We start from the raw sequence: 18704 nt of genomic DNA, 5'->3' as shown, positions 1-18704 counted from the left end.
TGCGCGTTGGACTGTGGACCAATGAGAGGCGGGCTATTCAACCTGCCGCCACCGGCCCAAACAGGCAAGTGCGGCGGCAAGGACCAGCTGGTCTACCGCGACGGCCTCCGGTTCGACACTCGCTACTCACATACTACCCCGCCCAGCCTGGTCCTGTTCTCCAATGTCTGAGAACGCCGGGTTGCCCGCCGCCGGGCCACACCCCACCGACCCGGCTCAGTACTCCCCCAAGCCCACCCTCGCCTACGCCTCCACCGTCGGATTCCAAGCCGCCGCCGTCGGCGCATTCGTCAGTACCATCCAGAATGCGCTGGGCACACACGGAGCAGGAGCAGCGGGTTTCCTGACAAGAACAGGAGGGACCATTGGGTTCTTCGGTACGTCTGCATGCCATGTCGATCGGGAGCACCCGGGACTGAGCTACGACGACTGCGCGACATCCTAGGTGCCATGGGCGTGACGTTCGCGCTCACGGAGGCGGTCGTAGCGAACACCAGGGAGAAGGACGACGCACTGAACGGCGCAGCGGGTGCTTGTGCTGCAGGCTTTTTGGCGGGCATACGGAGTAGGTCGCCCCATTTCTCTTAAACACCACACACTCATCGTACGTCACGTTACAGAACGCTCCATTCCAATAGCAGTCGCTTCGTGTGCTGTGATGGGTGCAGCAATGGGCACCTTCGACTACGGCGGAAAGAGTCTGCAAGGGTCGCTCGAGACCAAGGAAGAGCGACGGAAACGCTTCTTCAAGAACCCACCTCCGACGATGCCGGCGCATTCAGGAGGGGAGTCGGACTAGAGGACTGCTGTAGAGTATCTCGCAAAATGCTTTTTCTGCCAACATACAGTACATGTGTGCAAACCGATGGTAAGACAACAAAGGTACGCCCTTACGGTACGACTATGGATACAGTCCGTAAGTCGCGAACGAACTTCAACAAACATATAATCTAGGTCATAGGTGCTAGCGAGCCTTCATACGCATCTCCGTGTCGTACGTCCACTTGGGTAGATATGGCAAGCACAAATACCTCAACTGGCTTGTTGCTCAGAGGCATCCGTTTCCTTCATCAGGCGCTGGACAACATCATCAATGGCTTGACCGTGTTCTCCCCAGAATACATGCCACTCTTCCGCAGTGCGCGACGGGCGCTGTGCGCATACCATGAGGATCACGAACACATCGAGTAATATTGATCATACCTCTTTCGCCAGCAGCGCCCAGACTTCTGGGTCACTCCGGCCGTCCGCACCACCGTCCGCAAGAAACTGAGCGAAGAAATCGAAGTCGCGCGCATCTTCGGGTCCAAGCTGACTCCCGTTCTCCGGTGCGTTTGCAGGCGGCTCCGGCGGCGCCGTTTCGTTCAGCGTAGGTAGAGATGACTGAGGGGCTGCAGGCGTCGCATTCGTCTGTTCGTCACCGAGCTGAGGCACAGGCTTTTGCTGGGCAGCCTTTCGCCATTGGATATGGGCCCGTTTCCTTGCTTGTGCTATGGTTGACGACCTCGGGTCCTTGCCTATCCACGTCAGCCATGACATGATGGGATGATGGGGCATCTAGATGTCATCTTTCTCAGCCTCAATGCAAGTAACAGCCTTCGGATATACATACCTTGTCGTGCAACTTGCTGGCAATCGTATGCATGGACATATCCGGGTCCCGCGCGAACAATATGGGGATGTAGCGCTGGGCATACTCCCATTCCTCAGTGGTATAACGGTACCTTCCACTCTCCATCATCAGTGGGTTCTGCGGGGGCGGAGGTGATTGCGATGCGCGGACGGTTTGAGAGGAGGAAGCACGCTCCGGGACCTGCGGCTGCGGTTGGCTGGAGGGTCCAGCCGAGGTCGGTGCTTTGGTTTTTATGGGGCTCCTCTTCTTGCTGGCCTTCGTAGGTGTCGAAACCTGAGGATCTTTCCTCGGGCGCCCACGTTTTCGCTTCGGCACGTCTTCGAAACCGTATTCATCTGCGTCTAGCAAAGCGGATTGTTTGACGCTTTCATAAATATACCTTGACTGGACGACTGCTACATTGGCTTGTGTGGCAAGCTTGAGCCAGTGCTCGAAAGGCTTGGAGTTCTGTGCCAGGACGGCATAGTCTGCATCGAGGATCTCCGCGACTATTTTGCCCCCATTTCGCTACAGTCGACAGATCAGAGTTGCGTACGCAGCGCATTAGGCCAGACTTACCTTGATTATCTGTAACAAGTCGCCGCGTTGCTTCGTCTCCATCTGCACCCAGAAGACCAGCTGCTCCCCGCCATCGACGAAGACTTCATCCGAGTTTGGGAGCGGTCCAGAGGCCTGAGGGAGGGATGATTGCATCTCGTCGTCGTCCGAGTAGCTACCACTCCTGCGACTTTGTTTGAGAGGCGGCTCTGGAGAGTATGCGCGTTCTTTGCCCTTGTTACGCGATGACATGACGGAGGACGGTGTACCACCAGTGGACTTTCGACGCTTGCAAGGGATAGAACTAGGCGGATCGAGAGAAGAGTGGGATGGTCGTGGCGTTCGTGTGGCGGCTGTACTGGGGCTGGGATACATGAAATTCGACGCCTCGAGTCCCGGAGGAGGCAGCTGACCGCCCATGGCCGGCACAGAATGTGACAATGGGGCCGCGCTGAGCGTACCGGAGGCTTGAGTGGCTTGCGCGTGTAATTGCGTCAGAAAGGTCTGCAGATCTGCAGGGTTTGTGTTCTGAATGGCTTGCGACAAAGCAGTGAGGATCTCGGCGGGTGTATGTGCGGTGGGATTCTGGAGGCGAGGCAAGGGGACACCGTTGGCTTGTGGTTGGTAAGAAACAGCTACGCCAGACGGCAGCTGGGTTCCGGTGACGCCGGAGGCATCAAGACCTGTTGGCGGTACATTTTGGCCCTGAGATAGGGCTTGTAGAGCGGCTTGAAGAGACATATTGTTGGCGGGTTGAGATATAACAGCTATGTCCGGAGGGGGTGTGGGTAGGGGACTTCTTCTACGAGTCAGATACTGCATTTAGAGCCTACAATGCGGACGACTGACTGTTCATGGCCGGCTATAACCCCATGTCCACTGTTATCGGGCAGTTGGCGATACCCTCCCCAATTGTCGTTCGCTAGGAGAGCCCTGCCCAGCTGGGTGGACTTACGGGCCCACTCCCATCGCAACACCACCTTCCCTGATTCTGAGCCCCAATCGTGGACGAACTGTTGCCCGGCATTTGTTTCCATATCCACGAGAATGATCTGCGCGTCTGACGGATAATGGGCAATCATAGCACCGTCTCTCTGAGACCCACTGGTCAGAATTGATCAGCAACGACGAAGCTGAACAATACGCAACTCGCAGATCTCGAATGAGCTTCGGACGTTGGGCGAACTCGGAAGTCTCCACGAATATATGCAGAGGTCGTCCTGCCTCGTCGAAGAAAATGCTGGTTGGGAGCGCGTTGTCCGCCATTGGAGAGTTCTAGCTGCGAGGCCAGGAAACAAATAAGTCGACAAGACGAGGACAAGACGACGAGTGCTTGCCGCTGAGATGGGTGATGATGGCGAGAGTCGCGTAAGCACGGGGGTCGCGCGATCCCTGCCTCCATCAACGACCCACGTGGGGCGTGGCCGACTGGCGCCTCCCACGACGCGTCCCGGGACCCGCAAGGACCCGCGGCGTCCGCCGTCGATCTATACGCGTGACGCTTCTGAACTCTCACCGCTACCACACCTGTCTCGAAAGTTCCCACGGTTGGAACCTAGAGAAAAAAGCGCATGAAAAGAGCTATTGAGACCCAAGAGGGGGTCGGAGGGGATCATAGGCACCAGCCCTACCCACCACGACCGCACGAGGGCGAACCAAAAGGCCAAGGCCACACAGTCGAGGGGAACGCGCGGGGGAAGGGAGCGACCCCGGCGCCTACGCCGGCAACACCGAGTCGAGGACGTAAAGTACTCGACAGACTAGCTAACACCTTAAGTAGACCACCGAGACCTGCTGTAAGTATGGACGGCATAGAAAAGACACAGCAGGACGAGGAAAATGAACATGAGAGCACCATAGTAGAGTCGCCGACACCGACCGGCACCAGGGACCGGAACACCGACAGCCTGATGCGGGACACTACCGCAGACCTCTTCAGCCCGCAACGAGACCAGACACAACAAAGGAGGATGATCATCTTGGAGGAGGCACTCAGCAGGGCGACGGAGATTCTCAAGCAAATGTCCATCCACGCTGAGTACCCTGCATCCGTTTTGAAAGACGCACAGACGGTAGCGAGCAGACTGACTACATGGAAAGAACCACAGCCAGCCCCCGCTCCGATGCCCCCGAAACCCACCCAGACCGACACGACCATCCTCGAAAACATCGCCAAGGCCATCGACAGACTCGCGACCAGACTCGACCACATCGAGTCAAAGGACGCACCGACTACCACAATGCCGGAGTGGCCCGAAACGGACGACTCAGCAACAATCAGGACGACACGCACCAACAAGAACAACAAGACCAAGAAGACCGCGACCGTCATCACCGCCCACAGACCGGCCGTCCAAACGGTGATCGCGACTGCGCGGCCGATTGTCCCTGCACCTCGCGCACCCAAGCCGCTGCTCAACCCACTGGCGGCACACCACCCATCACGACTGATCGTCGAGATCAAGGATGGCCCGCCGGCGGGGGGACGGCCCAGCGAGGTGGAAATCGTGAAGTACATCAACGAAGTCCTCCAGGCGAGCGACGAGAGCAGACATCTGAGGGTGGTGAACGTTAAGTTCAACGCCCACAACAATTGTATTGTCTTCACACGCGCTGACCAGTCAGCCGGAGAGCTTGCAACGCACGCTCCGAGGTTTGTAGGCTTCTTTGCCGGCACGCGAGAAACACGCGTCCGACCCGACGAGAAGTGGTTCAAGGTCCAGCTCAACGGGGTAAGGACCTTCAACGACAAGTCGCACGCCATTGCAACACCACAAGAAATCGACCACGACCTAAGGAGCCTCAACCCCGACTACGAGAAGATGGAAACAGCCGACCTACCCCGATGGATGCGACACAGGGCCGATCTTGTCCACCTGACCTACTCGTCAGTGGTAATCGCACTCAAGTCCCAAGAGGACGCAGACCACCTGGTGAACCGGGTCAAGAACCTCGCGATTGCGGGGCAATTCGCGGAGGTGAGACGCTACGCTGACAAACCTCCCGTTATGCAGTGTAGCCGGTGCTGGCTATTTGGCCACACAAAGTCACGATGCAATGGGACGGAGAAGTGCCGCATCTGCGGGGACACCACGCACACCGAGGGAGACCACACCTGCAAGGAGTGCCACGAGGAACGGCCTGACGACGACATCAGTATGGACGACTGCACACACGAACAATACGAGTGTGCCAACTGTACCGGACCCCATACGGCGAACTGGCGACACTGCGCTTCTCGGGACCAGGCCCGAGGCATCACAAAGGCGACACCACGACCGAAGGGAGGCGCTAAGGCAACATCGGAGTGGAAGGAGGCCGGAGCACCAAAGAGACCAGCAGCGACCACGGCACCAGCGAAGCGAGCACAACCAAGCCAAGCACAGCGGAAGATAGCAACAGAGAGCGAGAACAGGTTCGCTACACTGGAGGCACTGGACGAAGAACGGAAGAAGGGTGACCTGGAACAGGCGTAAAGGTCATATTGATACATCAGGAGACTGTAATTACAGTACGGCCGTGATACATGTACGCCTGTAGCACAGACGAGGCCTGTCAATGTATCGCACAATACATTACAGATGTAGCTGTAATGTATCAAAGCACAGTGTGAGCATGTGCTTGCACCGCGCAGCTGATGCACTGCTGGTATGCCTATATCTGGCATAGATCTGGCGTGGATCTGGCGGGTATGATGCGCCCGCCCCGTTCCGCACCGCCAGTGGCAGCGCGCAGTTCTGACGCGGCTACTTACTATTCGGCTATGCACGTGGCTTGACCGCTTGAACTGGCAGCACGCGATATGTGGCTATACACGGCATTAGTATTACATAAGCGTCCAGTGACGGTGTGCTTACAATAATGCTCGTATTGGCTAGTATATAGGAACAGCTTGATAGAAGCAAGGATATGTATGGAGTTACAGTGGCATTGGTCTAGAATGTGAGGAGCCAAAGGAGGTGTAGTGGCACGCAGCGCTGTTGACCTTTACCGTATTCGGTATAGCCGAGGCGGGCAGATCGAGGTAGATCGCGGTAGATCACATTAGATCGCGTTAGCGCCCATCGTTTGGGCCAGTAAAACATGACATGGAGGGTCAGGCAGGCTTTGTATTGATACAATAGAGCCATTCATAGCTTTTTTTTATCATACTGTATATATACTCCCAACATCTTTCCGACAGAGTGAGGTGTTATGCTGTAGATCGCATCAGATCGTGGTAGATCGCGGTAGATCGCGTTAGCGCTCATCGTTCGGGCCACACTCCCAATAGAAAACATGACATGTAGGGTCGTGCGGGCTTTTCATTGACAGCATAGAGCCCGGTATAGCTTCCTTTTACATTACTGTGTATATTTATCCAAAATCTCACCGAGAGAATGAGGTGTTATCACTGCCACCGTGGACGGCATAGTAATATGCACTTCCTATTGTACAATGGAGTGTGTTCGAACATGAAACGTTGACTGTTAGTTGCCCATTTGTATTCCTCATTTAAATATCAGTAAATAAGGATACTATGGTGTATATGAGCCATCTCCATGACTAAACGAAGTGATTTAACCGCTATGAGTGCTAAACGAGTGTTGCAAAATTTTGCGCTGACCGTTATTCGCTTCCTGATTGGCTGAGCGATCCCTCGGTTTGCTTCGGCAGTACCTTGTGCGTACACTGTGCCGATTCTTGAGTGATTTTGTACTCGCTTAACGTTTTAATAGTTATATAATCAACTCGATTTGCATCAAATTCCGGTATTGCTATGTCCAAGGCCAGAATACGATTGTTTTGCTGTTTCGCAGGGCGGACGCCACAATCTTGCCAAATCGGGCAGGTGCTCTGGCGGTGGCGCCCAGCGCCTAGCCGGCTTGTGCCGTGCCCGAGCCCGCCACGTGGTCCAGACTGCCGGCTCATGCTGTGCCTGACTGCGCCCACCACGTGGCCCCGAGCGCGCCCGCCACGCAGCCCCGAGCGCGCCCGCCACGCAGCCCCGAGCGCGCCCGCCACGCAGCCCCGACCGCCCCGAATATCACGGAACCACCAGCGCCCGGTTCTATCATCGTGCCGCACCCCCGGAAAGGTCAACGTGGCACGTGCGATCCATTGCGCGGGCACTGACGAGAGCGTGTCGACCCATTGAACGTCTGCTACCCTCTATATACACAGTTGCGTGCCGTTTCGACAGGCAGCAGGGTGCCCAATACAGCAAGAAGCAGAGAAATCTCATGATTAGTAATCCAAATATACGGTAAGTGCCACATTGGGCTGGGATCTGTAATGTATGAGAGATTCCAGCTGTGATACATCACGGTATTCCTAATTGGGTGTCACCTGTAGAGCACAGTCGTGTATGTATCACGGCTGTACTCTAACTACAAGGGTTTATGTATCAGTATGCCAGCTCCAGGTGCCTGGAAGCGCTCCAAAAGCGCTTCCCGGACATAGATGAGGCACATATCCGATCATCCTATGCAACAATGGTTGACGACTTTGTAGCGACCGTGGCGTTCATCGAACGCGAGCTCTGCCCCGACCGACCCACCGACAATGAGACCGACCACGAGGTTGGATTATGAAGAACACAACCACACGACCAATCCGGATCTTACAACTCAACGCCAACCGACAGAACGCGGTCATACACGCCCTCCTCAACACAGCGACCTCAGCCGACACCGCCGACATCATACTCATCACGGAGCCGTGGTGGGGCAATATTGGCAACGACACCCAGGGCCCAGTATCTGAGGCGGGAGCAGGCTGGACCCCGATACTGCCCGTCTCAGCGGTTCCGAAGGACAAGAGACCAAGAGTGATGGCGTATACACGCAGACGCGGGGACTTCACGGTCACCCTCCGCTCTGACATCGCCAACGACCTAGACATTCAGGTCCTCGAGATCGCGCAGAACCCCCACCCGCCCACGATCATTGTTAACGTCTACAATGACGATCGAAAACAAGGCTCCCGGTCAGCTGCAAAGCGACTCCAGAGCCTCACCCTCCCCAGAGACGCCCCGACCATCCTGTCGGGCGACTGGAACCTGCACCACCCCCTATGGTCGCGCACGTCGGACCCACATCAGGATTTCGTGCAATTCCTCTGAGGGCCCTGTCAGGGGCTTCATAAGCGCTCAGAATGCTTCAGATCGCATCAGAACGGCTCATATGGCCAGTTCTCAAGGTGTCGACTTTTTGTGAATTGTCGTTGTCAGACAGAATTTTCAGAGTGCATCAGAGAGTGTCAGAGAACGTCAGAGTGGTCCAGAGTGGTCAGACAACACATCAGACACATCAGACTCTCAGTGATTCCAGATGACATGTTGAAAAACAATTTATTTCTGTCACTATAGACGGGTCTGATGGCATACTACTGTATATACATGGAGAGTGCACAATAGAACAAATCAAGGAACACATAGCGACACTACTCACAGTAAGCTCGCGCCCGGTGGGCACATGCATGTTGAGATTCTGTATGTCGAGCACTAATACATGAGCTTACACAAGCTCCGGCACGTACGGATTGTCTGTCGTGCTCGTGCATAGCTGGCCCATTGGGCTGGCGCGACGGTGCTCGGTGGCCTGGCTTCTCGAGCTAGAGGCGTGCTCATCTTCGGCGGGCCTATAAGGAATGGGCTGGGGGATACAGGTTTAGTTTCGGCGCGCTCATACACGTCGCGCGTTGGTGCACGACGGGTACCCTTGGGACGTGCGATCCTTGTCACCATAAGGCGAGCCCGGTCCGTGCCTCCCTCAGGACCTTGGTTGTCGTGTCCGTCGCCTTCTGCATGCCTCTGCCTGTGTGGATGTGTTTGCGTCGACGCCAATCGTTGCTGTGACCTGAGTGCGGTGGCAATGGTTTGGCTGCGCTCGTCAGGCACGGTCGCGAGACAACAAGGAGCATACTCACGCGATTGCTCTGCTGTTTAGCCGCAACATGTTTTCCTTCCTTTCTGCCCATCCTTCGCCCCCCCTCGGTGTTCTTTGCGCATTGCTGGAGCTCGTTGCGGCTGTTGGGCCAGGCGATCGTGGGGCGCGTGGCGGGTCGAGCCGACGTCTCTTGCGGACAGGCCCGGGCACATGTTCTCGCTGTAGGCGTTATGAAGGCTCTGACGAAGCGAAGTTGAGACAATGATGAGGTTTCTGAGGCCGAGAGCGGATGCGCGGTTAAGTGCAATGACTCAGAGAGCGAGAGGAAGGTGGCGAGCGCGCGTCAGTGCCAAGGCAGTCAGTGAGTTCGTGGTTGTTGCGCGGTCCTACTCGGCGGGCTGGGTGGCTACAACGCGCTGTTAGTCGTCGCATCCGTACGTTTGACGCACGGAGTATTTGGTGCGTATGAGGTGTGCTCACGGCGGTCATGCCCATGCGCGGCGCATCGAGATTCAGCCAGTCTATGCCTACCGCATGTGCTAGCGTAACGCACCTTTTATGCTAAGCCCTAGCAGCCAACCCCTTTCCCTCCTGCACGTCCGCCCGTTACGAGCCTCCAGCGATGGCCTTGACGTGTCGATGTAGCTTGTTGTGGTCGCGTGCCACGCCGTCTTCGGGCACGTGTGAGCCGATGCGTACCCACTCTCTTGCAGAGAGGTGCCTGTGCATGATGCAGGTTGGCGGCTGAAGACGAGACGTGAAGCGGATGTAAGAGGGAGGGAGGACATAGGGAGTAGGAGGCCGAAGGCAGACGACGGAAGTGGATGGAGCGCATCGCGAGAACCGTCAAGTGGCAAGCGCCGGCGCGTGTGGCGTGTCGTGGCAGAGGCGCTTAGCACTTCTGCGCCTGCAAGTCGTGACTCACCACATCAACAACGTCGACATCGACGCTACAGTCCAACACTGCAAGTAGGAACTTGTGCCAAACACGACGGGGATGCGAGGGTGGTACAGAGACTGGGATTCAGAGCATGGAAAGGACAGTACAAGTAAGTGCGAACGCTTGATATCTGCTTATTTCACCTCTTTTTTGCAGGCAAAGGAGTGAACGAGATGTTCGTTCCAATCACTCCACATACCCTGCCACTCGCCGTCGCCTGCACGCGCTGTCCACCGCTGCCCTCGTCTCCTCCGTGGCCGCCGATGTATGCTGCACCCTCCTGCACGACCCCGCCTGGATGGCGCCACGCCGCCGCACCGCTCGAACAATGCTCACGTCATGTGGCCAGTTGCCTTGCGCCCGCACTCGCTCACTCGCGCACCCACCCTTACCCGCCCCTCCGACCTGCTCTGCAGCGCCCGGCACGATCCCTTCGACAAGGCGGAGTTCTGCCGGTCGCTGCTCGACTTCCACGGGATGTTCCGCGCGTTGCCCACCTTCCGCCCGCGCGCGGACGCGCACGCAGGGAACGTCTTCCTCGACCGCTTCCTCGCGCTCTGCAGCACACCCCATAACATGGTCAAGGCGGCGCCGCAGTGGACGACTGGCACGCGTGGCTTCGGACGTACGGGCGCGGGTCGAGAGCGAGCGCGGGGAGTGGGGATGGTAGGATGTGCACGACTCGGAGTGCAAGATCGCCAGGTAAGTTGCTGCTCAATTCCTGTTTGCGCCGCTGCCCGCACTCTCTCGCAGCGCGTCCTCGAACGGGCACTGAGCTCGTGCAAGACCCGCGTCCACGTCGGAAACAAGCACCGCAGCGGGTCATGCACCCGACATGCGCGCCGCCGTGCCTTCATTGCCATATCCAACATGCCCCAGAGTCAGCGATACAGCACGGCGGCTTTCCTGCCTCCGAGCTACGGGCAGCCCTTGAGGTATGCGTCACCCGCATTCAAGCACGCTCCTCCCACATGGCCTTTGTACCACGTCAATCCAACGAGCTTCCGACGTCATTATAGCACGCATCTGGCCTATTGCCATTCACCTGGCGCCCGTCCTCCCCAGCTCGACGTGCCTCACTCGCCATGTCCCTTTACCTCTCCCTTGTCCGGACGGCCTCTCGACATGTCAAACGCCCCCGCAGCACAGCACTCAAGTACACTGCAAGATAACGCGGCACACTGTCTGCATATCTCGTAGCCGCTGCCGTCCTCTGACGTGACCAGCGAGGATTGCAGCCCTTGCCGCGGCGTCCGCACTCAATGCGAGGATGGAGAAGAATTTGGCGATGTATCGTGATGCTGCACCCTGACGTGTACATATGTATATTATGATGATTGTAGTAGCCCCTAAATACATCGTAATTGCGCCAATTTATATGCAGGAGGAGTTTCCTGACTCGATGTGTGATATCTATTGTCTGATGTACGGTGCTAACTGACTGTCTGGCACTCTGAGGCCAGATGAAATGATCTGATGGGTTGTGATGTCTGAAGTGCCCTGATACACTCTGAAGCTCTGAGGGCCGACTGTCAGACACACATACCGTCAGAGATTGCACAGTTTCCTGATGTGCGGCTTCGGCCTCTTCGTCGTCGTCTTGTTCCGCTGCTCCTTCCTCCGGGGCGGCGGGGGGTTCTCCCGTCTTCGTGAACGCGCCGCTCTTCGCGATGAAGCGCGCAAGCGCGTCGATGCCTTCGTCTGTGCCGAGGATGGTTGGTAGGTCGATTGGTTCGCTGGCGGCTCGCAGGAGGTGTCTGTGTGTCTCGTAGCGTGGGCACTCTTGGAGGATGTGGGCTCTCGACTGGTATTGCGCGCCGCAGGGGCACTCGACTGTCTCTGATGGGACGTGGTGGCGGTAGTACTCGCCCATGAAGCCGTGTCCGGAACGGCACTGTAGCACCCGTCCGAACACTTCGCGCGGTAGCTCGTTGAAGCTTTTCCGCGGCTTTGGTTTTGGTGGTAGGCGGTTGGCAGTCGCAAAACGACCCGTTGGTCTTGTTTGTTTCCACTCGTTCGTCCACGCCTGCATCGCTCGCTCCTTCGCTCTGCGAAGGGCGTTTGCGCGTGTGGATCTGTCGTTGTCTGGTTGCATGGCCGTCGCGTCTTTCGCGAGCTGGTCGGCTAGCTCATTGCCCGTGATCCCTTTGTGGCCTGGTGTCCACGCGATGGTGACCTTGGTGGTTGGGTTGGCTTCTAGGAGGCGGAGGATTACTTCGCGGAAGATGCGCGAGTGTCCCTGTGCTGGTCCCGGCTTCGCCTCGAAGATGGCGGAGATTGCGGAGGTGTTATCGGCGAAGAAGAAGATGTCGTGGATGGGGGGTGTGTCCGGCTGTTGCAGGTAGGCCTCTAGGTCCCTCGCTGCCCACGAGAGGCCCGCCATCTCCGCGTCGTAGACTTCGGCGCGTCGGCTCATCGGGATCCTCCTTCCAAAGAGGATGCTGTTGTGGCTGATTGCGACGTGGCTCGCGCCGACTCGTCTCTGGTTGTTCTCTGTGAGCAGAGAGCCGTCAGAGTACATAGTTATGACGTCCTTTCGTTTACTGAGAGTACTTAGCTTGGCGTTGTGTTCTTTTGCGGCGGCTTCTTTGGTGACCCCCTTCACCGCTGGGGTGATGGTGAGTCGGCCTTTGAAGTCCGCCGTCGTCTTCTTCCATGGCGGGACCGCAAGCGGTGTGATGCGCTCGTCCAAGGGGTCTGATCGCAGGGCCATTCGGCAGAGTCGGGTGGTCGCTGGGGGCTTCCTCCGGCGTGCCGTGGTCTGCTTGTGTGTCGGTCGTGGTGGCTGGGGTGTGTTGGATTGAGTGAACTGGCGCCATGCATCGGGGAGGCGTTGGAGGATCGGGCTGTGCGCGCTGAGTTTGTTCAGCCGGATCGCTGCCCGATCCTTGGTGAGTTCCAGGTGGTGGCGGATAGGCGGTATGGCTGCTTCCAGCTCCATGGCGATCGTCTGCGTCGTTCTGAATGCTGCGCATATCAGTCTCAGTGCGCGTCGTTGTACCTTTTCGAGAGCGTTCTCGTGGCTTTTCTTGCCTCGCCACCATGCGGGGCACGCGTACGTCATGATCGGACGTACGCACGCTGTGTAAAGGGTTCGTAAGTGCTCCTGTGAGAGTCCCCTTACGGTGTTGGCTAGCATGCCCATCCCATTTACCACTTTCTCCGCACGTCCGGCCATCTGTTTGACATGATGGTCGAAGTTCAGTCGCCTGTCGAGGTGTACGCCTAGCCACTTTGTTGAAGCGGTTGCTGCGATGGTGGTTTCGGCGCCGTTGGCGCCGGGGAGGGTGATGGTAGGTGAGTCGTTGTCCGTCCGGCGTCTGAGCGAGTAGTGCATCAGTTCCCTTTTGACCAGGTCGGGAGAGAGTCCGACGCTGGCCATCCAGGTGTCGACGCGTCCATAGGCAATCTTGAGAATCCGGGTGTTGGTGTCGAGGGAGTCCGAGGAGACGTAGAGCTTGCCGTCGTCTACGAACATGATCAGCTGGGTGGGGCCGGGGCTGTCGACCAGCTTCAGCTTGCTGTTGATGGCGTCGACGTGATCCCGCGCTGCCTTCTCGAAGATCTCAAGAAGTTCAGCGGCGTAGAGGATGGAGAGGATGGGCGATACCGGTGAGCCCTGGGGGATCCCATTCTCCACCGGTCTCATCTCCCCTCGTATCCCATCTAGACATATGGCTGCCTCTCGCTCCGAGAGGAAGGCAGCTGTCCATTGGACCAGGTGGAGGGGTAGGCGCTTCTCGCGCATGACGTTGAGGAGGCGTCGGTGGTTCACGAAGTCGAAGAAGCCCTTGATGTCAAACGTCAGTGCTGACGTGACTTTACCGTGATTGTGGGCTGCTTCGACGTCGTGAACAAAGGTGAGGATCGCGTCGTCGGTGGAGCTCGCAGGGCGTCCACCGAACTGGTTCGCAGGGACGAGGTTGTGTGTCGACACTAGGTAGGCGAGTCGGTTGGCAACGATGCGTTCCAAGGTCTTCCCGAGACACTCCAGCAATTGGATGAGTCGGTAGGCCCTGGGGTTGCTGTAGTCTGGCTTCCCCGGCTTGGGGATGGCGACCGCAATCGCCTTCCTCCACGCCTTGGGGTGGTAGCCTGCGCGTAAACAGTGGTTCATTAGCGCAGTGATGGTCGTGTCTGCCTCGGCCCATGCCCATCGTATGACTCTGAACTGGCACTGCGAGAGTCCCGGGGCCTTGTCTGCCCCCTGCTCGAAGATGGAACGCCTCACCTCGTCCTTCGTGACGTCTTCGTCAGCGAAGTCGTCTGGGTGAGGCTCCTCAAGGTCGTTCTCCGGGACGTCTTGTAGTGGTGGTGGTGGCTGGAAGAGTTCGTCCCGTAGCGCGTTGCACTTGTCTTCGTGCATGACGGCTGGCGGTTGGTCGGGGCCTCTCGATATGGCTGGCGACTGGTACGTTCGTACCCCTTTGCCCCACTTCGTGAAGCCCCAGATGTCGGCCGTGGTCGCTTCCTCGAGGGTCTCCGTAATCCACTTCTGGCGCGCTTTCTTGTAAAGCCGCCTGAAGTAGTTGCGGGATTTCTTTATCGTCGAGTTCGTGGTGCTCGCCTGCGTGCCCCACCTTTTCAGGTGGTTCAGGCTCTGCGTGCGTAGGTCGGCGATCTTCTTTGCGGCGTCGTGGAGATCGGCATTCCACCAGGGGCGCGCGCGGTCACTTGGTTTCTTGACCTTCGCAGCCGACGTGTTGGCGGCTTCCATCGCCGCCGTAAGGGCGTTAGCTGCTTTGTCGAGCTGGTCGGTGGTGAGTGTTGCCTGTTGGTTGGACAGGGGGGTTAGGTCGTGGTCATGGTCTCCCAGTGCTGCTCGGAAGGCGTCTCGCCACTCTGCGGGGTCGGTGTCTTTGAAGTTGTACCGTTCCCCCGCGAGATTCTCAATCGGGGTGGCGCCGTAGTCGATCTCCCATCGCAGGGCGAAGTGGTCCGATCCGAAGGCATACTCTCTGTCGATCCACCAGTGTTTGGCGGTATCGAGTTCGGAGGCTTTCGGGTTGGTGAAGGTGAGGTCGATCGTGGACCAGGTGTCGTGTGCGTGCGAGAAGAACGTGGGCGCGCCCTTCTCGTTTTTCAGCGTATACCCGTGTTGCGTCAGCCAGTCGACTGTCTGGTCTGTCGAGTCCTTCGCTGCATCAGGAAACTGTGCAATCTCTGACGGTATGTGTGTCTGACAGTCGGCCCTCAGAGCTTCAGAGTGTATCAGGGCACTTCAGACATCACAACCCATCAGATCATTTCATCTGGCCTCAGAGTGCCAGACAGTCAGTTAGCACCGTACATCAGACAATAGATATCACACATCGAGTCAGGAAACTCCTCCTGCATATAAATTGGCGCAATTACGATGTATTTAGGGGCTACTACAATCATCATAATATACATATGTACACGTCAGGGTGCAGCATCACGATACATCGCCAAATTCTTCTCCATCCTCGCATTGAGTGCGGACGCCGCGGCAAGGGCTGCAATCCTCGCTGGTCACGTCAGAGGACGGCAGCGGCTACGAGATATGCAGACAGTGTGCCGCGTTATCTTGCAGTGTACTTGAGTGCTGTGCTGCGGGGGCGTTTGACATGTCGAGAGGCCGTCCGGACAAGGGAGAGGTAAAGGGACATGGCGAGTGAGGCACGTCGAGCTGGGGAGGACGGGCGCCAGGTGAATGGCAATAGGCCAGATGCGTGCTATAATGACGTCGGAAGCTCGTTGGATTGACGTGGTACAAAGGCCATGTGGGAGGAGCGTGCTTGAATGCGGGTGACGCATACCTCAAGGGCTGCCCGTAGCTCGGAGGCAGGAAAGCCGCCGTGCTGTATCGCTGACTCTGGGGCATGTTGGATATGGCAATGAAGGCACGGCGGCGCGCATGTCGGGTGCATGACCCGCTGCGGTGCTTGTTTCCGACGTGGACGCGGGTCTTGCACGAGCTCAGTGCCCGTTCGAGGACGCGCTGCGAGAGAGTGCGGGCAGCGGCGCAAACAGGAATTGAGCAGCAACTTACCTGGCGATCTTGCACTCCGAGTCGTGCACATCCTACCATCCCCACTCCCCGCGCTCGCTCTCGACCCGCGCCCGTACGTCCGAAGCCACGCGTGCCAGTCGTCCACTGCGGCGCCGCCTTGACCATGTTATGGGGTGTGCTGCAGAGCGCGAGGAAGCGGTCGAGGAAGACGTTCCCTGCGTGCGCGTCCGCGCGCGGGCGGAAGGTGGGCAACGCGCGGAACATCCCGTGGAAGTCGAGCAGCGACCGGCAGAACTCCGCCTTGTCGAAGGGATCGTGCCGGGCGCTGCAGAGCAGGTCGGAGGGGCGGGTAAGGGTGGGTGCGCGAGTGAGCGAGTGCGGGCGCAAGGCAACTGGCCACATGACGTGAGCATTGTTCGAGCGGTGCGGCGGCGTGGCGCCATCCAGGCGGGGTCGTGCAGGAGGGTGCAGCATACATCGGCGGCCACGGAGGAGACGAGGGCAGCGGTGGACAGCGCGTGCAGGCGACGGCGAGTGGCAGGGTATGTGGAGTGATTGGAACGAACATCTCGTTCACTCCTTTGCCTGCAAAAAAGAGGTGAAATAAGCAGATATCAAGCGTTCGCACTTACTTGTACTGTCCTTTCCATGCTCTGAATCCCAGTCTCTGTACCACCCTCGCATCCCCGTCGTGTTTGGCACAAGTTCCTACTTGCAGTGTTGGACTGTAGCGTCGATGTCGACGTTGTTGATGTGGTGAGTCACGACTTGCAGGCGCAGAAGTGCTAAGCGCCTCTGCCACGACACGCCACACGCGCCGGCGCTTGCCACTTGACGGTTCTCGCGATGCGCTCCATCCACTTCCGTCGTCTGCCTTCGGCCTCCTACTCCCTATGTCCTCCCTCCCTCTTACATCCGCTTCACGTCTCGTCTTCAGCCGCCAACCTGTATCATGCACAGGCACCTCTCTGCAAGAGAGTGGGTACGCATCGGCTCACACGTGCCCGAAGACGGCGTGGCACGCGACCACAACAAGCTACATCGACACGTCAAGGCCATCGCTGGAGGCTCGTAACGGGCGGACGTGCAGGAGGGAAAGGGGTTGGCTGCTAGGGCTTAGCATAAAAGGTGCGTTACGCTAGCACATGCGGTAGGCATAGACTGGCTGAATCTCGATGCGCCGCGCATGGGCATGACCGCCGTGAGCACACCTCATACGCACCAAATACTCCGTGCGTCAAACGTACGGATGCGACGACTAACAGCGCGTTGTAGCCACCCAGCCCGCCGAGTAGGACCGCGCAACAACCACGAACTCACTGACTGCCTTGGCACTGACGCGCGCTCGCCACCTTCCTCTCGCTCTCTGAGTCATTGCACTTAACCGCGCATCCGCTCTCGGCCTCAGAAACCTCATCATTGTCTCAACTTCGCTTCGTCAGAGCCTTCATAACGCCTACAGCGAGAACATGTGCCCGGGCCTGTCCGCAAGAGACGTCGGCTCGACCCGCCACGCACCCCACGATCGCCTGGCCCAACAGCCGCAACGAGCTCCAGCAATGCGCAAAGAACACCGAGGGGGGGCGAAGGATGGGCAGAAAGGAAGGAAAACATGTTGCGGCTAAACAGCAGAGCAATCGCGTGAGTATGCTCCTTGTTGTCTCGCGACCGTGCCTGACGAGCGCAGCCAAACCATTGCCACCGCACTCAGGTCACAGCGACGATTGGCGTCGACGCAAACACATCCACACAGGCAGAGGCATGCAGAAGGCGACGGACACGACAACCAAGGTCCTGAGGGAGGCACGGACCGGGCTCGCCTTATGGTGACAAGGATCGCACGTCCCAAGGGTACCCGTCGTGCACCAACGCGCGACGTGTATGAGCGCGCCGAAACTAAACCTGTATCCCCCAGCCCATTCCTTATAGGCCCGCCGAAGATGAGCACGCCTCTAGCTCGAGAAGCCAGGCCACCGAGCACCGTCGCGCCAGCCCAATGGGCCAGCTATGCACGAGCACGACAGACAATCCGTACGTGCCGGAGCTTGTGTAAGCTCATGTATTAGTGCTCGACATACAGAATCTCAACATGCATGTGCCCACCGGGCGCGAGCTTACTGTGAGTAGTGTCGCTATGTGTTCCTTGATTTGTTCTATTGTGCACTCTCCATGTATATACAGTAGTATGCCATCAGACCCGTCTATAGTGACAGAAATAAATTGTTTTTCAACATGTCATCTGGAATCACTGAGAGTCTGATGTGTCTGATGTGTTGTCTGACCACTCTGGACCACTCTGACGTTCTCTGACACTCTCTGATGCACTCTGAAAATTCTGTCTGACAACGACAATTCACAAAAAGTCGACACCTTGAGAACTGGCCATATGAGCCGTTCTGATGCGATCTGAAGCATTCTGAGCGCTTATGAAGCCCCTGACAGGGCCCTCAGAGGAATTGCACGAAATCCTGATGCAGGAGACGAACGCGAAGGAGACGGACCAGAGCAAGAAGAAGACCCGGATGGACCGGCCGACGAGGATGAAGGATAGACGGTACTAGCTGCACGGCGAAGTACCGCCCCCAAACCCGACACCCCCCACACCCCCAACACCCACTCGTGCACTAGGGGAACAAATACGGCTTGCGCCCCTAGGAGAAGACGATGCGCCAACCGCGGAACGCGGAGTATGCAGGATTTCCCTTGACCCCTCACTTATGTTTATTTATTATGATCTATGCGACCTGGATT

At 57.7% G+C, this 18704-nt stretch overlaps 3 protein-coding genes across 3 annotated transcripts; 1 reads left to right on the top strand and 2 right to left on the bottom strand.

Moving 5' to 3' along the window:
• Positions 1–13: 13 nt before the first annotated feature.
• Positions 14–845, top strand: C8Q71DRAFT_757148 (uncharacterized protein). Its single transcript, XM_047923664.1, has 3 exons — positions 14–377; positions 446–565; positions 621–845. The coding sequence occupies exons 1-3, from the start codon at positions 164–166 to the stop codon at positions 797–799; spliced, it is 513 nt and encodes a 170-aa protein (XP_047779366.1). The 5' UTR covers positions 14–163; the 3' UTR covers positions 800–845.
• C8Q71DRAFT_757145 (uncharacterized protein) lies at positions 846–3538 on the bottom strand. The gene is made up of 6 exons (XM_047923663.1): positions 3320–3538; positions 3020–3264; positions 2192–2966; positions 1613–2140; positions 1204–1557; positions 846–1152 (listed from the first exon to the last, which is right to left on the bottom strand). The coding sequence occupies exons 1-6, from the start codon at positions 3434–3436 to the stop codon at positions 1033–1035; spliced, it is 2139 nt and encodes a 712-aa protein (XP_047779365.1). The 5' UTR covers positions 3437–3538; the 3' UTR covers positions 846–1032.
• Positions 3539–8667: 5129 nt separating this feature from the next.
• C8Q71DRAFT_723505 (uncharacterized protein) lies at positions 8668–10557 on the bottom strand (the record flags this gene model as incomplete). The annotated part of the gene is made up of 7 exons (XM_047921588.1): positions 8668–8805; positions 9080–9258; positions 9489–9566; positions 9593–9783; positions 9965–10056; positions 10179–10273; positions 10362–10557. The coding sequence occupies 7 exons, from the start codon at positions 10555–10557 to the stop codon at positions 8668–8670; spliced, it is 969 nt and encodes a 322-aa protein (XP_047779364.1).
• Between the last annotated feature and the right edge of the window lie 8147 nt (positions 10558–18704).

Source organism: Rhodofomes roseus (assembly GCF_022264815.1).
Source record: "Rhodofomes roseus strain CIRM-BRFM 1785 chromosome Unknown C8Q71scaffold_9, whole genome shotgun sequence".
Taxonomy (NCBI): Eukaryota; Fungi; Basidiomycota; class Agaricomycetes; order Polyporales; family Fomitopsidaceae; genus Rhodofomes; species Rhodofomes roseus.
This window is presented reverse-complemented; position numbering and strand designations above follow the sequence as displayed.